Source organism: Mustelus asterias, chromosome 8 (assembly GCF_964213995.1).
Source record: "Mustelus asterias chromosome 8, sMusAst1.hap1.1, whole genome shotgun sequence".
Taxonomy (NCBI): Eukaryota; Metazoa; Chordata; class Chondrichthyes; order Carcharhiniformes; family Triakidae; genus Mustelus; species Mustelus asterias.
In genome coordinates this window covers 86,285,712-86,307,751 of record NC_135808.1, presented here as the reverse complement: position 1 = coordinate 86,307,751, position 22,040 = coordinate 86,285,712, and the positions used below count along the sequence as shown (strand labels likewise).

General features: G+C 40.5%; 1 protein-coding gene across 1 annotated transcript in view; it reads right to left on the bottom strand.

The window, feature by feature from the left end:
• Positions 1-22,040, bottom strand: part of sgip1a (SH3GL interacting endocytic adaptor 1a) — a gene marked incomplete at its 5' end in the record, with an annotated part of 139,282 nt that overhangs the window by 67,611 nt on the left and 49,631 nt on the right. Inside the window, 4 exons of the mRNA XM_078219370.1 lie at positions 1,431-1,482; positions 2,110-2,134; positions 4,625-4,636; positions 15,998-16,005. Coding sequence (XP_078075496.1) covers positions 1,431-1,482; positions 2,110-2,134; positions 4,625-4,636; positions 15,998-16,005 — 97 coding nt within the window. The remainder of the gene's footprint in view (positions 1-1,430; positions 1,483-2,109; positions 2,135-4,624; positions 4,637-15,997; positions 16,006-22,040) is intronic.

Here is a 22,040-nt window from a genome sequence, read left to right as displayed (position 1 = left end):
CATGCGCAGTGGCCTGTTCAGCGCTATGCTGTTGGCCTCTCTAGTGGGAATAGGCCCCGCTCATTGATGTTTAGCACGATTCACACTAGGGTTCTCTGTGATGCACAGAGTGTGGGAGATTCATTTTGAAAATCCTGCTGAAAAAACCAGTGGGATTTACTCCAGTTTTTACATGAATTTGGCACTTCGAATTTTTTTGGGAGAATCCCACCCAACATTTCTGAGTTTGTTTGGATTGATCCAAAGTAGGAATGGTTCTTCAGTTTTTCATTGCCTAATAGACAAATGAAGATAGGCTACCAGATTCCTACAGAGTGAACATCCAATCAAAAGCTTCCCCCAAGAACACCAGGATATAGCTTGTACATGCTGCACTAAAGCCCCCAGTGATTAATGTTATGATTGGGGTTCAGACTGCACACTTATTGGGATGATACATGGCAAAGGGCTTTGGCATTACTTGCTATGTGCTTAGAATGCCTTGGTCCCCATCCCCTCTTCTGCCATAATCATCAAATGGATAAAAACTATGTCTGAGAAGATGCAAAAGAGTATTTAATCTACTTAAAATGATGACAAGAGGTTACTTATGAAAGGTTAGGAGGGATCATTCTGGAGATGACGGCAGTGGGGTTGCAGATAAGGGTGGCTTTCAGGACCCCCACCCCTCGATGCTTGACTGGCACTGAATACCTGTTAAAGAGGAACTCCTCCTATGGGGCCACAGGCAAACATGGCAGGGTTTGCTGGGCAGCTGTCAAGAGGCACCAGGGAGCCATGAGTGTCCTGTTAAATCCTGGAGCCACCACTGAATTATGGTGCACTCAGTGTCAAGTAGTTCATTAATGGGCCTAATTAGTATTCCACCACTGTGGGCTGGATTCCCACATCAGGCCCTTCCCGCTTTCAAATGAACTGTGGATAGTTTTACCAATGCTGTGAATCCAATGTGGTGAATCTGATGCAGGTATTTCTGCCCGATTCTGCCAGCCCCCTTGCCATCATGCCCACTCAATGAAATTGCACCCATTAACTTTGGGTGGGACTTTCTGGCCTTTCCTGCTGCGGTGGAATGGGCAAGCCATGCAAGATCCCATCTGTGGTCAATGGTGAGCCACTTTGGTTGGCTGTGGGAAAACCTGCTGTGGGAGGGCTGGAAAATTTGGCCTCTGTTTTGCTCCACAGGTGTTGCAGGAGCTGTTGAGAATATACAGCATGTTCTGCTTTAGTGGGAAAAGTTTATTGTATTCAGTGTAAAAGATTTTTCTTTCTGCTCAGTAGGACTTTATGACAAGAAAACGTACTTGGCTCTGTTATTAGTGTGTGAGATCCTTCTCACTTGATCAATGTTTCCTCCAGGTGAGGTTTAACAGACAAAAATCTACACTCATGTTTAATGTCTAGTGGAACAAATGTTTAGTTATACCTACCTGACAATCTCTGATGTAGGTGTTGACCGTCTTGGTCGAGCTATTTCTTCACCTGCACACAAAAAAACACCAACTTATTTTCTGCTGACAAAGCAGTTAAAATAATTCAAAATGATCAAAACATGATTATAAAACATTTTAAAATTAACTATTCAAATATCTCTGATGCAGCACGTTAAACAATTAAGTATTTCCCATCGTGGGTGATATGAAAAGGAGGCAATAGAAGGAGGAATTTTGCAATGCCTAGTAGACTCGGGACACATAGAAAGCAAACATATGCAACAGTAATGCCTCTACCAAAACTAAAATCAAAGTTTATCTGATTGGCTATGCTTCTCTGGCCTTTCTCCCTTTGTAAAGGTTGTTTCTGGTTTATCACGGATACCTGTCGAATCACTTAGATGTTCCTTTCTTGTGGCTCCTAATCTGTCAAGATGACATCCTCTTCTCATTGAGACGTGCTGATTTCACAATTTCAAAGTTGTTGTTTCCTCTCTCTGTGTTCACTTCCTCTTACAATCTACATGTTTTTTTTAAACACAGCTGAGCATCTCCTTACCATGAGACAGCACGTGCAGTATTTTGCTTTTGCCTTCTCTACCATTTCTTTACTTCACCTGAGCCACCCTGTGGTCCTCACTTTGGTTTATTAATAATATTAATAATAATTACTTACTGGATAAGTTCCTTTTGATAATTGCCTGGAAAGAGATAGAAAAAATATTGACTTACGGAGGACTATTTTTGATAAAAGGAAAGACAGTTTGGTCTGTCTTATGCTATTTGATGCTAGTTAGTCTTGTGCTCATTTACAGAACAGGACAGGCCAGGTGGCTGGTAGGAGAAACTCAGAAGATATCATCTGCGTGCTGAGGAGAGAAATTTGGTTTTTGGATTGGGGTGAGATTCTCTTGCTTTTGAAGCCGTGTTTTCCTCTCTATTATTTTTTCCAAGTCAGCCAAGGCTCAATGGTAACGTGATTTTCAACTGTGGATTCATGGTTTGAGGACATAATCTAGGCTGACAACTCAATGCAGGATTGAAGGAGTGCTGTACTGTCAGAGGTTGAGATGCCAAATTGAGGCCCCAATTGACTACCTGGTCAGGTGGGAGTAAAAGATCCCAAGACACTGTTCAACAAAGAGCAGAGGAGTTTTCTTCAGTGTCCCGACTAATATTTATCTCTCAATCAACAACTCTAAAATAGATTCTCTGGTGATTTATCATATTGCTGTTTGTGGGATCCCACTTTGTGTAAATTGATTGCTACATTTCTCTATCTTATAAAACTGATGACAGATCCCAATTTGTTAATTGGCTGGAAACAGCTGACATTGTAAAAGACACTATATAAATGAAAGTTCTTTCTTCGTTCTACAGTTGAATAGAAAGGCAGACAGGATACATACTTGTCAGATTAAATGCACCATTAAATGTGGCACTGAGCAAAAGAAACCCCCAGTGATCGAAGGCTTGGTCTCAGGTCTGAGCTGAGGTAGTGAAAGCGATCCTATAATTGGGTCCCAACAACACGAGAAAAATAGATCAGTTAAGATTCTGACTCCTGGGCCCTACCCATGCAGCATTGCCAACTGGGCATTGGCTAAGAACAGGACAGTCTGCTGACAACAGAAGACTGACTACTTTGATGAGGAACTGGGTTGGGGATGTTACCAACTACGAAAGCAGCAAGAGTCAACAGTTTGAGGATAAGAGGCTGAAATTGTTAAAAGAAATGTCAGATTAAGCATAAATTAGAATTGAACTTGTGATTTGAACGTCAGGAATAAAACTTTGGTTGACATTGGGTTAGATTCTCATTGAAATCCCATGTGCAACAGGGTTGCCAGCATTGGTGTAGATTTACTGGGGGCAGGAGGAGAGATCAGAGAGTTGGTCTACTCTCAATTAGTTTTCCTATGGGTTATGTCTCATTTTGCTACAATTTCCACAATTGCCCTGATCTCCCTAAGTCCTCATAAGTAATTGTCTCTCTGTCTCTCAAAACTGATTGCATGCTATCCATGTTCTACCACCTACATGAGAAAAGAGATGGAAAAAGAATCAAAAAGTAAGGAAGTTATACATGTTCTATAGAAGTTCAACTGCAGGTTTGTTATGTGTACCATATGTAGATAATCAGCTGGAACATTACACTTACCGTCAAGGATGTTTTTCAGTCTTGGCATCTATTAACATGAACATGTGCTGAGGTAGGAGTTAGAAAAATCTTCCAGAAATGCTCCAAAAATATATATAAATGATTTTTGAATTTCTCTCTCTTATTTTGAATACGTTCTGAAATGATTTTCTCTAGGTCTCCTTGAACCAGTCAGCAGTTTTTTTCTTAAAATTCACCAAAGATTTTTTTCAATTTGCAAAATAAAAAAGTCACCACAAAAGACTAAAATCATCTATCCTATATTCAAGGCTCACACTGATACAAAATGGATAATTTTGACATTGGGCAGTCTCATAAAATAGGCAATTTTATATCGACTGCCCATTATACACTCCACACCATTATGTGTCAGAGCTGACACTAATGGTTCAGGTAAATCAGTAGATCAGTTCCTTGGGAAACTAGGACTGAGCAATAAATGCAATTTAGTCAGCATTGCTCCTGACCCAATTAAGAATAAATAAAAGCTCCAATAAATTCAAATAATTCTCTTGCACTGCAAATGAATAACCGGTTGCAGCGAGGTAATTGTGGCAGTATGGGCTGAGAACTCAACATGTTCGGTAAAGGGTGAGAGTTCAACAAATTCACCAAGAATCCAAAAATGACATGGGCATTAGATCTTATTGGATACTTTCTTCAGCACCAAGTAACAGCCTTTGTCAGCATGTTTCATCTGACTGAATGTTTAAACTCATTAAGAGTCACAAAGCCATCAGTTAAGTCTTACTGTAAGTCATTTTATTCTAAGTAGTTTGAAATATAATGCACTCTTTACTGCAACAACATTAATTACTGATAACCCACTAGTAGGCAATGCAAAGTGTTAAGTACATTAAAAAAATTATATAAGCAACTTTCATTTCTTTTGAATCTACGGTGGTTGTAAGTAAGTCCCTTTCCAGAGCAACAAACATATTACTTTTAACATCTCTTTCCTCCAATAAACCAAATGGGTAAAAATCGAAGCATTCTAAATATGTGAAGCACAATATAAAGGGATACTCACTGGACTGCGCCTCTGTGATCAGCAAAAGGGAAGAGAGAAGAGATACCTGGTCAGAGAGTGATAGATTTGTGAACAAAGCTTCATTGTCAAAAAGTTAAAGTGCACAGACACGAAAAAAGAAATCATTCTTGACAAGGCAATTATTTTACTAAATATAAATCATATTTTCAGTCCCCTTGGGCTGGGGAAAGGAAAGCCCTAGCAAGAAATTTCACTCCTAATTGCTGGTCAGTGGACTTTGGGTCAAGAAAGGATCAAAGTCGGCCATGACACTTCCTCTCGCCGCTGCCCATCCCTCCATATGTTTTCTTGTTAGGGTTCCTCTGTGCTGTACATATCATCCTGCTGCTGCAAGGGGCAACTGTACAGGGGACAGAAAAGGGTTGGAAACCACAATGAAGTCTGATAGCTTCTTCATTGCTGATGAAATTTTATTGAAAACCCCAGACACAGAGCTAAAAATGGACTTTTAAAATACAGTACAGTTTCTGTACTTGCCAGCCTACAGTCATCGTGCCCATTAACTTTAATGGAGGGTAAATCACAGGCTCATAAATCCAAAACAGAAACCTTGGCTACATACCTTTAGAGGGAAAGTTGTCAGTGTCTACACTCAGGACAGAGCCTCACCAGTAGCAATTGTGGTTGTTTCATTTTTAACTGATGCTCATTTTTCTGATCTAAGCTCATTGAGGATTGTACCAAGCGCAGTGCATTGAAATTACCCACTTGGTGTCAAGTTCATATCTTACAAATTACAAACACCCTAATCAAAAATTGGACAGATGCCAGTTTATCTTCACCTCAGTTCTGTCCTGGTCACTCAAAGTTGGTGTAAGTACCACTTCCTGTGATTCTGTGGTGAGATGTTAATACTCCAATCTGGTAATCAGACCATCTGATAAACAGATGATTATGAGGCAGAGTAAACATCCTTAGTAGTCCATAATATCATGAAAACTATTGCATCTTGATAAAACAAATGCCCAAAATCAATAAAATCTTACAATACTTCCTACATAATTTTTTACTTGATTTTCTTAAACACTAATTTACTTGACATGTTCTTGATGTGTCATAACTAAAGTCACCATTTGGAAATCCGTGCAGCAGTCAAGTTTTTCCACCATGTGGTCCCATTGCAAATTATTTTTCTTCCTTCAGATGTTCCCTTCTAATCTCTTTTCAAAGGCAGTAGCCTTTGGTGCATTATAATTACACAGATGCTGGAGATCCACTGGGGCCCTTCCCAATTGACTGGTCTTCATGTAACAGACTCTCGAACTATGAGTGGAGTTACAGCCGAGCAGGTTACTGCGCTGACTTCTTGTCTGTAGCACAAAGTGGTCTCGCAGAGTAGTTGGTAATAGAGGGTAAAGGTTGGGAAAGTGCCGAGTTGTGGAAGATGTGCTGTTTTTGCCTCCAATACTTGGGGTGGCTTGAGGGAACAAATATTTATATGTTTTGTCCAGTGTTTTAGTACTTAGAGCCAGTTGTATTTCTTCTCTTTTTCTACACACCGACCTAAAAAGTAGATATAAATAATATTATTAATCTAGGTTAAGATATGGCAGGGCAGGACTGCAGTATGTGGCCATTTTGAACAGTGAAACTATTCTGAGTGAACAGTCAACTGTCTCAAATTTCTTCAACTCAATCATTCAGCTGGAGTGCAAACTGGAGATACTCTGTCACATAAAGATGGACGAGAAGTTTGTGAATGGTTGGCTTCAGACTTCGGTCACACCTTGTAAGGAGGTGCAGTTTCAGAAAGGGATTGGAGTGACAAGTGGTGTAAGAGAATCCAGGTGAGAAGCTGAATGGACATCTGCAGAAACTGATTCTGTCCAACTGGTGCAATGTGGTAGCTACCTGTGAGAATAAGGATGAAAATTGGCTGAAGGACAACCAGGAAACACTTTGCTGCAGGAGGCTATGATAAAGAGAAGCTGAAGGTGAGGGTAGGTGCTTAATATGGTACATGTAACAGATTCAATAGTTAGGGTGACAGATGGCATCCTTTATTAACAGTATTAAGAGTGTTGATGTGTTGCGTGCCTGGTGCCACAGTGAAAGACTTCTTAAACAGGCTTGAAAGGATATTGGAGATGGAAGGAGACAGTTGTTATCATCAAAGATGGGAGCAACAACATAAGGAATAGGGATAAACAGATTAGGCAGGTAAGGAGTGCTGCAGAAAAAAAGGGGTTTCACATCATGTGACAGAATTTGAACAGAAAGGAACTGTATCATTGGAAGAGGATCCACTGAACATGACTGGGACCAGTGTTCCAGCGAAATGATGAATAGGGTGGCCACAAGGACTTTAATGAGTGCAAATTCAGCTTGGAATTTTTCATATGGTAACTAGTACTGAGACATGTTTGCAGAAAGGTCAGGACGGAGAACTACCTTGGCTAGGTTATAAGGTCTACAGGTTAGGGAAGATAGTAGTGGAGGAGGAGTAGCCTTCATGATTAAGGATGAAATCACTTCAATAATAACAGAATACAATGAGAGGTAAGCAGACTGTGCTTTGTTGGATGATGGCGCAATAGAGAAGAAAGGGAATGAAAAAACAGGACAGGAAGCCACTGGGAGTATAGACATGCACAGTAAATATTGAGGGCGTGATCTTACTGGCTGTCCATGCTCCTGCTGCAGCGAGGTTGGAGAATTTGGCGCCCAGCCAAATCTCCGTTCACTGCAGCAGGATGGGAAGATCCTGCCAGCGTGAATGGCCATAACATTCCAGCTCTAATGTTTGAACCTTTGCTGTGGGTAAAAACAACTGCACGGGGAAGGTGATCATAATGCAACATAGAATGAGAACTGAGGGCTTACTGAAAATGGGACAATCCTTAAAATAAACACAAGTACAATGGCAGCTTATATTTATCATAGAAATCATAGAAACCCTGCAGTGCAGAAGGAGGCCATTCGGCCCATCGAGTCTGCACCGACCACAATCCCACCCAGGCCCTATCCCCACATATTTAGTTGCTAATCCCTCTAACCTACGCATCTCAGGACTCTAAGGGGCAATTTTTAACCTGGCCAATCAACCTAACCCGCACATCTTTGGACTGTGGGAGGAAACCGGAGCACCCGGAGGAAACCCACGCAGACACAAGGAGAATGTGCAAACTCCACACAGACAGTGACCCGAGCCGGGAATCGAACCCGGGATCCTGGAGCTGTGAAGCAGCAGTGCTAACCACTGTGCTACCGTGCCGCCCATAGTGCCTTTAACATAGTAAAGCAACCCAAAGTACTTAACTGGAACCATATCAAATGAAATGGACACCAAGCCACATAAGGTGATATTAGGTCAAGTGACAAGAAGGTTTGGTCAAAGAGATAGATTTTAAGGAGTGTCCTAAAAGAGGAAAGTGAGGTTTGGAAGTGGTGTGGTGCATTTCCAGCGTTTAGGCGGCTAAAGTCACCAATGGTGGGGAGAATAAAGCGGGGATGCTCAAAAGGCTGGAATTAGATGAGTGCAGATTTCTTAGAGGTTTGTGGGGCTGAAGGAGATTACAGAGAAAGGGAGAATTTCAGGCCATAGAAAATTTTGAAAAGAAGAAGAAGAATTTTAAAATCAAGGTGCTGTTAGAACGGAAGCCAATATAGATTTGCAAACACAAGTTGAACAGACATGGGCAGCAGAAGTTTGGATGACTCTAAGATTATGGAGAGTAGAATCTGGGAGACATGCCAGGAATATGTTGGAATAGTCAAGACCAGAGGGAACAAAAGGTATGAATGAGGATTTGTAGCAGATGAGCTGAGGCAGGGTGATGGCTGTAGTAGATTGAAGAACAAAACTTCTTAAGATTATTCCCAGCGCCACATGCTGTGTCTCAAAGGGAGGAACAGATTGGATATATTAATGAGTGGCTTGACAGATGGTGTAAAAGGATATGATGCACAGAGAAGTAAAGCTCCAATGAGAAACAGATGAGGTCACAGAATGGAGGGAAAGGAATGGCAGATAGTTGAAAGTTCTGCACAAAAATGGTCATTGTCTTTGGCTGTCCCTTGATTTGAGGGTAACATCTATCACACAACTAGTGGGACTATTAGGAGTAAAGTGGCAGTTCTTGAGATTTCAGTTAGTTAAGGAAGTTTCAATGCTAGTTAACATTGGTAAAGTAATAGTATTTGGAAGGAAATTTACATGGATATAAACTACACCTTTAAATTTCAGAAAATGGTCCAGGCATTCTATTTTCTGGAATCAGGTGAATATTCAATGTGGACGGCTTCTGATTCTGACCACATAATGATAATTTTGGCAGTTTCTCTGAGCTCTTGGGGAAGTCTACCTTAACAGAACACAGAGAATGGCTGTGAGAAGTTGTAGAAACCTGCCACAGTGTGGCATTGCTGGCAGCCACTCTAGTGATGCAAGATAACAAGCTTAAATAACTGGATTTCTTCAGATAAACATTAAAAGCTAGGTCTAGTCATTGGGGAGAAACCAAGGGCAAGATTTTCCGGCTGTGCTCACCCCAAAACCAGAAAATCCTGCCAGAGGTCAATGGACCTTTGCATAGTCCGCCCCTCGCCCGCTATGATTCCCGTGGCAGGCCGGACGAGAAAATTCCGGCCTTAGACTTCAGGGCGATTTAATAAAGGAATATATAATAATTAAAAGGCTATATTTGTATTCCTATTGAGATATTATTTCAACCTGATAGATTAGGAAAGAGGATTCATGTGTATAGGTTACATATTTGTAGGGTTAACAGTTGCTGGGTGGCTGTTCTATTCCCAGAGGATGGGAGCTGGTGTGTGGATTAAGTTGCTTTTAGTTATGTGAGACGTGCTTCGCTCTACAAACTTTCACGAGTGTGACTAGCTCCAGTTTGAATTGGAAAAGACATTTTATAAAAGGTACATTAAAAATTGGACAACATTGTCACTGTTGTCTCTTGGGTTAGTTGTGATTGCCTAAGGGAGTCAGAGAGGAATTTTCCAGATTTATTAGTCTTGGTTTCTCATTTTTTTGCCTTTTCAGTAGAGATTACAGGAGGTGAAGCGAGAGTGACTGCCTTTGACATCAAGGAGTCCCAGCAAAACTGGACACATCAATTGGATTCAGGGTGGAAACTCTCCGCTGATTGGAGTTGTTTCTGGCACAAAAGTAGGTCGTGGTTTTGGAGATCAATCCAGGACATCACTGCAGGAGTTCCTCAGGGTGTTCTCGGCCTAACCACCTTCAGCTGTTTCATCAATGACCTTCCCTCCATCATAAGGTCAGGGAAGTGGGGATGTTCGCTGATGATGGCACAATGTTCAACACCATTCGCGACGCCTCAGATACTGAAGCAGTTGGTGTCCAAATGCAGCAAGACCTGGATAACACTCAGTCTTGGACTGATATGCACAGGTAACATTCACACCTCACAAGTTTCAAACAATGACCATCTCCAAGAATAAAGAATATAACCATCTCCCCAATACCATTGCAGAACCCTTACTATCAACATTCTCAGGGATACTATTGACCAAAAGCTGAAATGGACCAGCAATATAAATAGTGTGGCTATAAGAGCAGGTCAGAAGCTAGGAATTTTGGACAGTGACTCATCTCCTGACTCCCCAAAGTATGTCCCCCATCCACAATCAGGAGTGTGGAATACTCCCACTGCCTGAATGAGCGGAGCTCCAACTATACTTGAGAAGCTCAAAACTATTCATCCATAGCATAGAATCCCGACAGTGTAAGAGGCCATTTGGCTCATCATGTCTGCACTGACTCCCCAAAAGAGCATCTTACCCAGGCCCAGTCCTCCACACTATCCCCATAACCATGGCTAATAAACATAATCTGCAAATCTTTGGATTGTGCGAGGAAACTGGAGAATCAGAGGATTCCCAGGAGAACATACAAACTCCACACAGACAATCATTCAAGGCCAGAATTAAACCCTGGTGCTGTGAGGCAGCAGTGCCAACCACTGTTCTACCCAGGACAAAGCAGCTCTCTTGATTGGCGCCCCATCCACCTCCCTCATCATTCATTCCCTCCCCCACTGACAAACAGCAATAGCACCATCTACAAGGTGCACTGCAGCAACTCATCAAGTCTCCTTTGACAACACCATCCAAATCCATGACCACTACCATCGAGAAGGACAAGGGAAGCAAATGCATGGGAATATGACCATATGCAAGCTCCCCTCCAAGCCACACATCCTGACTTGGAACTATATCACTATTCCTTCACTGTCACTGGATCAAAATCCTGGAACTCCCTCCCTAACAGCATCATTGTTGTACCTACACCACATGGACTGCAGCGATTCAAGGCGGCAGCTCATCACCACCTTCTCAAAAGCAATTAGCAATACACAATGACTGCTGGCCTAACCAGCGATGCCTAAGTTCCGTGAAAAAAAGAGAAAAAAAAAATCATGTTGGTGGACAGGGGAAATATAATAATCTTTCACATATCACAATTGTTCAGACGAGGCATGGTGGACCAGGTGGTCTTTCACATCTGTAAACATTGGAACTATGGAAAGCAGACAAACCTTGCAATCAATATGATGCATTGCTTTGCTTTTGAGCCATTTAAATTTTACATGCCATAGCAAAGTTGGATGTCTGGGTTGAACAGGTGCCGCTGGGGTTGCCATATGGCAAATGAAATAAAATGTATCCGAAAGTCTAATGATGGAAATAAATTATCATTCAATATGCCCCAGGTGAGGGCAGCAGAGTGGCGACACTGATTGGCTGTTTCAGGTAAGATTTGCATAGGCACATTCACTGCTACCAGAAGGTGGACCTCCAGAAGACATCCTCCGTTCATGTGAACTCAGGGCATGGATGGGTACATGGCACTGGGATATTATACCAATTACTGAAACATGGCTAAGGGAAGGACAGGACTGGCAGCTCAATGTTCCAGGGTACAGATACTAGAGGAAAGATAGAACAGGAGGTAAGAGAGGAGGGGGAGTTGCACTTTTGATTAAGGAAAATATATCCAAGGGTTTACCCACTGAGTCTATATGGTAGAACTGAGAAATAAGAAGGGGGAAATCACTTTGATAGGGTTGTACTATAGGCTCCCAAATAGTCAGTGGGAAATTGAGGAGCAATATGTAAGGAGGTTACAGATCGCTCCAAGAAAAATAAGGTGGTAATAGTAGGGGATTTTAACTTTCCCAACATCGACTGGGACAGCCATAGTATTAAAGGGTTGGATGGAGAGAAATTTGTTGAGTGTAATCAGGAGAAATTTCTCATTCAGTATGTGGATGGCCCGACTAGAGAAGGGGCAAAACTTGCCCTCCTCTTGGGAAATAAGGAAGGGCAGGTGACAGAAGTGTTAGTGAGGGATCACTTCGGGACCAGTGACCATAATTCCATTAGTTTTAAGATAGCTATGGCCCAAAAGTTAAAATCCTAAATTGGGGCAAGGACAATTTTGATGGTATCAGGTTGGAACTTTCAACAGTTAATTGGGGGAGTCTGTGGGAAGGCAAAGGAACATCTGTCTGGTAAGTGGGAGGCTTTCAAAAGTGTGTTAACCAGGTTTCAGGATAAGCACATTCCTTTTAGAGTGAAGGGCAAGGCTGGTAGAAGTAGGGAACCCTGGATGACTCGGGATATTGAGGTCCTGGTCAAGACGAAGAAGGAGGCACATGACCTGCAGAGGCAGCTGGGATCAAGTGGATCCCTTGAAGAATATAGAGGGTGTAGGAGTAGAGTTAAGAGAGAAATCAGGAGGGCAAAAAGGGGACACGAGATTGCTTTGGCAGATAAGGCAAAGGAGAATCCAAAGAGCTTCTACAAATACATAAAGGGCAAAAGAGTAACTAGGGAGAGAGTAGGACCTCTTAAGGATCAATAAGGTCATCTATGTGCAGATCCACAAGAGATGGGTCAGATCCTAAATGAACATTTCTCATCAGTATTTACTGTTGAGAAAAGCATGGATGTTAGGAAACCTGGGGAAATAAATAGTGATGTCTTGAGGAGTGTACATATAACAGAGAAGGAGGTGCTGGAAGTCTTAAAGCGCATCGAGGTAGGTAAATCCTCGGGACCTGATGAAGTGTATCCCAGGACACTGTGGGAGGCTAGGGAGAAAATTGCGGGTCCCCTAGCAGAGATATTTGAATCATTGATAGTCACAGGTAAGGTGCCTGAAGATTGGAGGGTGGCAAATGTTGTGCCTTCGTTTAAGAAGGGCTGCAGGGAAAAGCCTGGGAACTACAGGCCAGTGGGCCTCACATCTGTGGTGTCTTGTACAACTTCAACAAGACTTCCCAACTCCTGTATTCAATGTTCTGACCAATGAAATCAAGCATGCCGAATGCCTTCTTCACCACTCTATCCACCTGTGACTCCACTTTCAAGGAGTTATGAACATTTATCCCTAGATCTCTTTGTTCTGTAACTCTCCCGAGTTAGAAGGTATTTTGAGAGACAGGATCTACAGGCATTTAGAGACGCAAGGACTGCTTAGGAACAGTCAGCATGGCTTTGTGAGTGGAAAATCATGTCTCACAAATTTGATTGAGTTTTTTGAAGGGGTAACCAAGAAGGTAGATGAGGGCAATGCAGTTAATGTTGTCTACATTGACTTTAGCAAGGCCTTTGACAAGGTACCACATGGTAGTTTGTAGCATAAGGTTAAATCTCATGAGATCCAGGGTGAGGTAGCCAAATGGATACAAAATTGACTTGATGACAGAAGACAGAGGGTGGTTGTAGAGGGTTGTTTTTCAAACTGGAGGCCTGTGACCAGTGGTGTGCCTCAGGGATCGGTGCTGGGATCGCTGTTATTTGTCATTTATATTAATGATTTGGATGAGAATTTAGTAGGCATGGTTAGTAAGTTTGCAGATGACACCAAGATTGGTGGCATAGTGGACAGTGAAGAAGGTTATCTAGGTTTGCAACGGGATCTTGATCAATTGGGCCAGTGGGCTGACGAATGGCAGATGGAGTTTAATTTAGATAAATGCGAGGTGATGCATTTTGGTTGATCGAACTAGGGCAGGACTTACTCAGTTAATGGTAGGGCGTTGGGGAGAGTTATAGAACAAAGATCTAGGGATACATGTTCATAACTCCTTGAAAGTGGAGTCACAGGTGGATAGAGTGGTGAAGGAGGCATTTGCCATGCTTGGTTTCATTGGTCAGAACATTGAATACAGGAGTTGGGAAGTCTTGTTGAAGTTGTACAAGACATTGGTATGGCCACACTTGGAATACTGTGTACTGTTCTGGCCACCCTATTATAGAAAGGATATTATTAAACTAGAAAGAGTGCAGAAAAGATTTACTCCGATGCTCCCAGGACTTGATGGTTTGAGTTATAAGGAGAGGTTGGATAGACTGGAACTTTTTCTCTGGAGCGTAGGAGGCTTAGGGATGATCTTATAGAGGTCTATAAAATAATGAGGAGCATAGATCAGCTAGATAGTCAATATCTTTTCCCAAAGGTAGGGGAATCTAAAACTGGAGGGCATGGGTTTAAGGTGAGAAGGCAAAGATACAAAAGGGTCCAGAGGGGCAATTGTTTCACACAGAGAGTGGTGAGTGTGTGGAACAAGCTGCCAGGGGTAGTAGTAGAGGCGGGTACAATTTTGTCTTTTAAAAAGCGTTTAGACAGTTATGGGTAAGATGGGTATAGAGGGATATGGGCCAAGCGCGGGCACTTGGGACTAGCTTAGGGGTTGAAAAAGGGGGCGGCATGGATAAGTTGGACCGAAGGGCCTGTATCCATGCTGTAAACCTTAATGACTCTGTGACTCTAAGTGACAATATATATCACCTGGCATTTTGAGATTGGGAGTGGAAAATTCAGCCCATTAGACAATATATTATATATCATATATACACACTTATTCTGACAAAATTGAGTGTGTCATAAGCAATGAAAATAAAACCATAAGACATAGGAGCAGAATTAGGCCACTTGCCCATCGAGTCTGCTCCACCATTCAATCATGGCTGATATTTTTCTCATCCTTATTCTCCTGCCTTTTCCCCATAATCCCTGATCTTCTTAATCGAGAAGCTATCTATCTCTGTCTTAAAGACACTCAATGACCTGGCCTCAATCGCCTTCTGCGGCGAAGAGTTCCACAGATTCACCACATCTCTGTTTTAAAGGATCGTCCCTTTAGTCTGAGGTCATGCCCTCTGGTTCTAGCTTTTCCTACTAGTGGAAACATCCTATCCAGGCCTCGCAGTGTCTTGTAAGTTTCAATAAGATCCCACCTCATCCTTCTAAACTCCAATGAGTACAAACACAGAGTCCTCAACTGTTCCTCATACAACAAGCTCTTCATTCCAGGGATCATTCTTGTGAACCTTCTCTGGACCCTTTCCAAGGCCAACACACCCTTACTTAGACACAGGGCCCAAAACTGCTCACAATACTCCAAGTGGGGTCTGACCAGATAGGTCACAAAATCACCCTTTGTTTGAGGATTACTGTTGATGCATTCAGGGAAAAGGTTACAAACCCTCATTTATGCCTTTCTCCATAACCTTTAGAAGAGTTTGATGTATGAACGAGGATATGCATTCAGATTTGGACTCATTGGCTGATTATTTAATGCAATTTAGTATTTTTTAATACCCATTTTAATTAAAGTTAGATCTCTGTGACAGGGTAATTTTCTTTCTTTTATCACTATTCATTTACATGTCATTTTTTAATGACTGAGCAATGCACATAAAATTAATATCTTTATGGACAATAAAGTGAAATAGATTGAATTGATTGATGGATTAAGTGGGCAAATCGATAACCGATTAAATTTAACGTGGTCATTTGTAAACTAATACCCATAGGAAGAAAAACAACCTTCATGAATTTTGTGGAGATAGCCATGGGTGAAGTAGAAACTTGTGGATTTCAGCTGCCTCAATATTCAAGATGTTCAACTTCTGTTTGGCCCCCAAAATGTGCAGTGGGACACATCCTGGACATCTGAGTTCTGCTGCTGACCCTTCTTAAATTGGCAGAGATAGGGACAGGTGCCAGTAGCGTGACAGTGAGTGCTGGATCTACCCCTCACACAGAAATTGTCAGTGATCCCACAAGACAGTTAAGAATCATAGAATAGAATCATAGAATCCTTACAGTGCAGAAGGAGGCCATTCAGCCCATCGAGTCTGCACCAGACCACAATCCCATCCAGGTCCTATCCCCATAACCTCATGCATTTACCGTAGCTAGTCTCCCTGTCACTAAGGGACAATTTAGCATGGCCAATCCACCTATCCCACACATCTTTGGACTGTGGGAGGTAGCTGGAGTACCCGGAGGAAACGCACGCAGACACAGGAAGAACGTGCAGACTCCGCACAGACAGTGACCCAAGGTGGGAATCGAACCGGAGTCCCTGGTGCTGTGAAGCAGCAGTGCTAACCACTGTACCACTGTAGATGGAGTACACCAGAAGAGCTGAAGAGATTTTCCCAAAAAGCCAGAACGGCCATTTCAATATAAAGGCTGAACAATTTCATGCCTCTGCACAGAACCTGGACTCACATTGTGCCATCAAATGGTTTCGTTGGAAATCCACCCATCAACTTCTCAGACCTTTCAGGATACAAATATGGAGGGTCCCAAACCAGAAATGGTCATTAACAACCTAGTAATATACCACAGTATTATATACTGATTCTGTGGCACATGGTAGCTTGACAATTGGCTTTGACGGAAGATTTATAGGACCCTCTGATCATACCAACATTTCAATGCCCAATGTTTTAAAGTGATCCAAGATAGAAGACAGACATGCAAGTAAAAGTGTACCTCCCCTTTACAAAAACAGGGAAATTGCTCTTACCAAACTACTCCTCTAAAGAATGAATCATTTGTTAGGGAAAAAAGATTTTTTTCTACAGAGATTTAACAATGCAAAATAAAAACACAACAAAGCTTGTTTTTCACAAGAGTTTGACAGACCATTTGCAAGCAGAATACAAATTATGCCAATCTATAAAATCACATGTTATCAATGCGAAGAAAATAGACGGCTCTTGTGGAAAAATATTTTGCCAAGAACCTTTCTGCCAGATGTGTTCCTTTAAAAGTTTTCTATGAAGGCAAAGATTTACTAAATGTTTAAAAAGATCTGCTCAACATCTTTGTGTCTGGCCATGGTTAATTCATTTATAGTTACTAGGTTGCAATACATGAGTTGAACGATGCATGCCAAACATTCATTTGCACAACATTAATCCACCTAGAAATCTGATAAAACTCACCAATTACAAATCACTCATTCATTTCCAACACAATGATTTGATTAAAGGATCATTATCACTGGGTAACATGTTCATGATTCATATTTTATTTGATATTCCATATTAATAAATCCAATCGTATTAATAGAAAATTAATATCTTGTCATTTGTTATTTCCTTAATCCTGAGGATTTTTAACATTGCTTGTAAATTATCACATTAATCTTTTCAATAATATTAAAAGGTTGCAACATGGTTGCATTTCTAACTTCGATCAAACATAGGATAGAGCGCCATGGTTCTGCAACTTTGGCTAGTGGTTGTGTTGACTAGAAAAATGACTGTCAACTTATGTTGATTGTTGGTGAGTTGTATGAAATATATTGACATGTGCCACCTGACAACGACTGAGTTTATATCTTAGTCTAGTGATTGGTTAGTATGATCAGACTACCTTTTCACTTGTGGAAGCTGGGTTCAAATCCAGCCTAGTTTAAAGGATGAGCCTATTCTTCCTGCTTGCTATATGGGGTCAATGTGGAATGAATTTGTTGCATTTTCAATTCAGCTGTTAATGGTTTTGGGACCACAACATATCAGCCTAAATTTGGCATTACATTTGGAATCTCATTAGAGGGATCACAAAAGGTGGACTTCTGCGTGAGGTGGACCTCACGCAGGGACCTTCTTCAGATATTGGTGCCCACACATTATCAAGCAGAGTAGAGAGATTTTCTCTCTTTAGTTGGCTGCATTGCCCTTATATCTGACAACAGAGAAATTAGTTCCTCTTCACAGAATTTGGATTTCCTTGTGCAGTACAAACCATGTTCATACTTTTTGACTTTGGCTGTTCCAGTTGGCACAGACACAGTTGAACAGCTGTGGCAACAATGGAGCAAGCAGCATAAAGAATTGAGAAACAGCAGCATTGAAGTTGAGATGGGGTACTTGCTGCAGAGAAACTGAGATTTGAAGGGAGGGCATGCTAACCAGAGTCTGAAAGAGAAGGGCTACCAGAGGGAAATTGGAAAAGGGGTGGGGGTGTGATGAGGAACAAGTGGAAGAAAAGGTGAGGCCAAGGGTAAATCAGTAGTTTAATTAGCAATGAGCATCAGAGAGGGCTGCATTTTGGGAGAGAATCTCTGGCGCGCTGAACACATGGGTGAAGAACTTCATCCAGGGAACACTTCCGTGTACCTGAGAACCCAGCTAGAGGTAGGGTTTGAAAAGAGCTAAAGCTCCCCAGGAGAGAAAAGACGAACAATCAGCAAACGTGAGCCCCTGTGGGACAGTGGGCTCGAAGCAAGGGAAAAGGCAGAAGCAAAGATGCAAGGAGAGAGAGTGGCATGCCCATGGGTGGGGCAAGTGTGGGAGACATTTTAGTGCAGCAATGAACAAGTAGGAGGGAGAAAGAAATGGCACTGAGTCATAGAAGACTTGGGGCCATGGGTAACTAGGGGCACAGGGGTGTTTACAAAAGCAGCCCAAGTGTCCACCTGAATCAGGTGGGAACAAAGTTCCCTCTAACGGTTTGCTGTCTGTGTTGCACTGCCCAGTCCCTTTAAGACTGACATATGGCCGCGCATTGTGAAGGGAATAGTGTTTGTGTGGCTTTCCCCGCACAGTACATTCTTGATTATTGTGCAGTCACACACCTGCACATTTTAGAGGGAACATTGAATGGAAGCCTCATTAACTTACGAAAATCAAGTTCCCATTTGATTGCAATTGTCTCCAAATAGTTTGGTTCTCGCACAGAATATTACAAGTGCTGGACATCCATTTGTTCTTTGCAAATTGTTAAAATTGATTCTTGTGTACTTTGATTGGGTCAGAATGAGCTAATAGGTTATTTAAGTCAATAAGCAGGTTTAACAACAGCAAGTGTGCAGGGGTATGGGGAAAAGGCAGGGGAATTACACTAAGCCATGATGCTTGATGGGGAGCTGGTGCAGACACAATGGGCCAAATGGCCTCCTTGTGAGCCATAACTAAGCCAGACTGAGCAGATTGGGTTTGTACTCGTTGGAATTTAGAAGGCTGAGGGGGGATCTTATAGAGACCTATAAGATAATGAAGGGGCTGGATAGGGTAGAGGTGGAGAGATTCTTTCCACTTAGAAAGGAAGCTAGAACTAGAGGGCACAGCCTCAAAATAAAGGGGGGTCAGTTTAGGACAGAGTTGAGGAGGAACTTCTTCTCTCAGAGGGTGGTGAATCTCTGGAATTCTCTGCCCACTGAAGTGGTGGAGGCTACCTCGTTGAATAGGTTTAAATCACGGATAGATGGATTCCTGATCGGTAAGGGAATTAGGGGTTATAGGGATCAGGTGGGTAAGTGGAACTGATCCACTTCAGATCAGCTATGATCTTATTGAATGGCGGGGCAGGCACGAGGGGCTAGATGGCCTACTCTTGCTCCTATTTCTTATGTTCTTATGTTCTTATAACAATTCTATGATTGTCTGTGAAATAGTTACTTGAACCAAATGCAATAATTTTATGAGCTGTGATGCTGCAGAGGTGTACTAGATTAAAATGTGTTTAATACGTAGAAACATAGATAGAAAATAGAAGTAGGAGTTAGCTATTCGGCCCTTCAAGCCTGTTCCATCATTCATCATGATCATGGCTGATCATCAAATTCAATACCTTGATCCCACCTTCCCTCCATATCCTTTGATTCCTTTAGACCCAAGATTCCTTCTCGAAATCCCCAATGCTTTGGCCTCAACTACTTTCTGTGGCAGTGAATTCCACAACTTCACCACTCTATGGGTAAAGAAATTTCTCCTCACCACAATCCTAAAAGGTTTACTCCTCCTCTTCAATCGATGACCCCTAGGTCTGGACTCCCCCACAATCGGGAACATTCTTTCTGAATCTAGCCTGCCTAATCCTGTTAGAATTTTGCAAGTTTCTATGAGATCCCCTCTGTAGTTGGGAATTCTGATTAATTCTAAATACCCAACATGAGGATAATTAGCAGCTAATGTTTCAACATGTGATTTGAGAATAACACAAAATATTTAAGTAACATATTAATAATGTCTCGAAGAAATGAATTTGTAACATGCCAGTAAAATGAAAGATGTATTCATGAAAGATACCAGCACAAGTCAGGCACAAATTATGCAACAAGTAAATGACCCATACATATCCAGGCGGGGGGATAATGCCAAAAAATAAAGGCGCCTTCGTTTGGTATTAGAACTGGTTTAAACTGGCTGGAGAAATGCTGAATCGTAAGAAGCTATTTTTGGGAGAGAACTTCTGTAAAACGGACAAACGAATGACATCAATATTTGAAGGTGTCAAACTATAATTGATTAAAGAACATGCCATTATTAGATTGTCAGAACAGTGAATGAATGAAATTGTTTTTTATTAAGTGCTGGGCTGTATAATTTAATAACAAAAAGTATAACCATTCTGATTTTTGGCATGAAATCTGAGATATTTTGAGAATGCCTCATAGTTCATTTGCTGTGTAGGCGAAATCAGAGATCTTCCTTTCGGCCGAAAGAAATTTGTCTTGTCTTAATTGTATGTTTGTCTGAATATTTTTAATTTGTAATGTTTTTGATTCTAACATTTCAACGTTTTAATAAAGATAGTTTAATTGAAGAATTTCATTGAACTGAATAAACCTTTTTTGCCTTTGTGAAATGAAATGTTTAATGAAAAGATTTAGTCTTTAAATTAATAAGACTACCTGGAAGAATTTCTCACAACATCCTCTCACTCTTCTAAACTCCATTGAATATAGTCCTAACTGATTTAGGGCCGAATTTTTCCCATTCCGTCCGCCATGAGAATCGTAGTGGGAGAGGGGCGGACCATGGAAAGGTCTGGTGACCTTGGGTGGGGTTTTCCGGTTTTGGGGCGAGCACGGCTGGAAAATCCCACCCATAATCTCTCCTCATATGACAGCACTGCCATCCCAGAAATCAACCTGCTAAACCTTTGCTGTACTCCCTCTATAGCAAAACCATCCTTCATCAGATAAGGACACCAGAACTGCACACAACACTCCAGGTATGGCCTCACCAACGCCCTAAACAATTGCAGTAAAACATCCCTATCCCTATACTCAAATCCTCTCGCTATGAAGGCCAACACACCATTTTCCTTTTTCACTGCCTGCTGTACTTGCACACATACTTTCAGTAACTGATGCATGAGGACACCAAGCTCTCGTTGAGTATCCACCTCTCTCAATTTCCACCAATTCAAGTAATAATCTGTCTTCCTATTTTTGCTACCGAAGTGATAACCTCACATTTATCCACATTATACTGCATCTACCATGCAGATGTCCACTCATTCAACCTGTCCAAATCATGCTGACGTTTCTCTGCATCCTCCTCACAGCTCACCCTCCCACCCAACTTGGTATCACCTGCAAATATAGAGATAATACATTTAGTTCCCATGTCAAAATCATTTTTATATATATATATATATATATAAATAAATGATATATATATAACTGATATATATATATATATATATATATAACTGATATATATATATATAAATGGTATATAAATGATTATATATATATATATATATAATATAAATGATATATATATATATAAATGATATATATATAAATGATATATATATATATAAATGATATATATATATATAAATGATATATATATATATAAATGATATATATATATATATATAAATGATATATATATAAATGATATATATATAAATGATATATATATATATAAATGATATATATATACAAATATATAAATGATATATATATATATAAATAAATGATATATATATATATAAATATATAAATGATATATATATATATATATATAAATGATATATATAAATGATATATATATATATATATATATAAATGATATATATATATATAAATGATATATATATATATAAATGATATATATATATATATAAATGATATATATATATATATAAATGATATATATATATATATCATTTTTATATATAAATATATCATTTATATATATATTTTTATATATAAATATATATTTTTATATATAAATATATAAATATATATAAATTTTTATATATAAATTATATATATATATATATAAATGATATATATATATATAATGATATATATATCATTTTTATATATAAATATATCATTTATATATATATTTTTATATATAA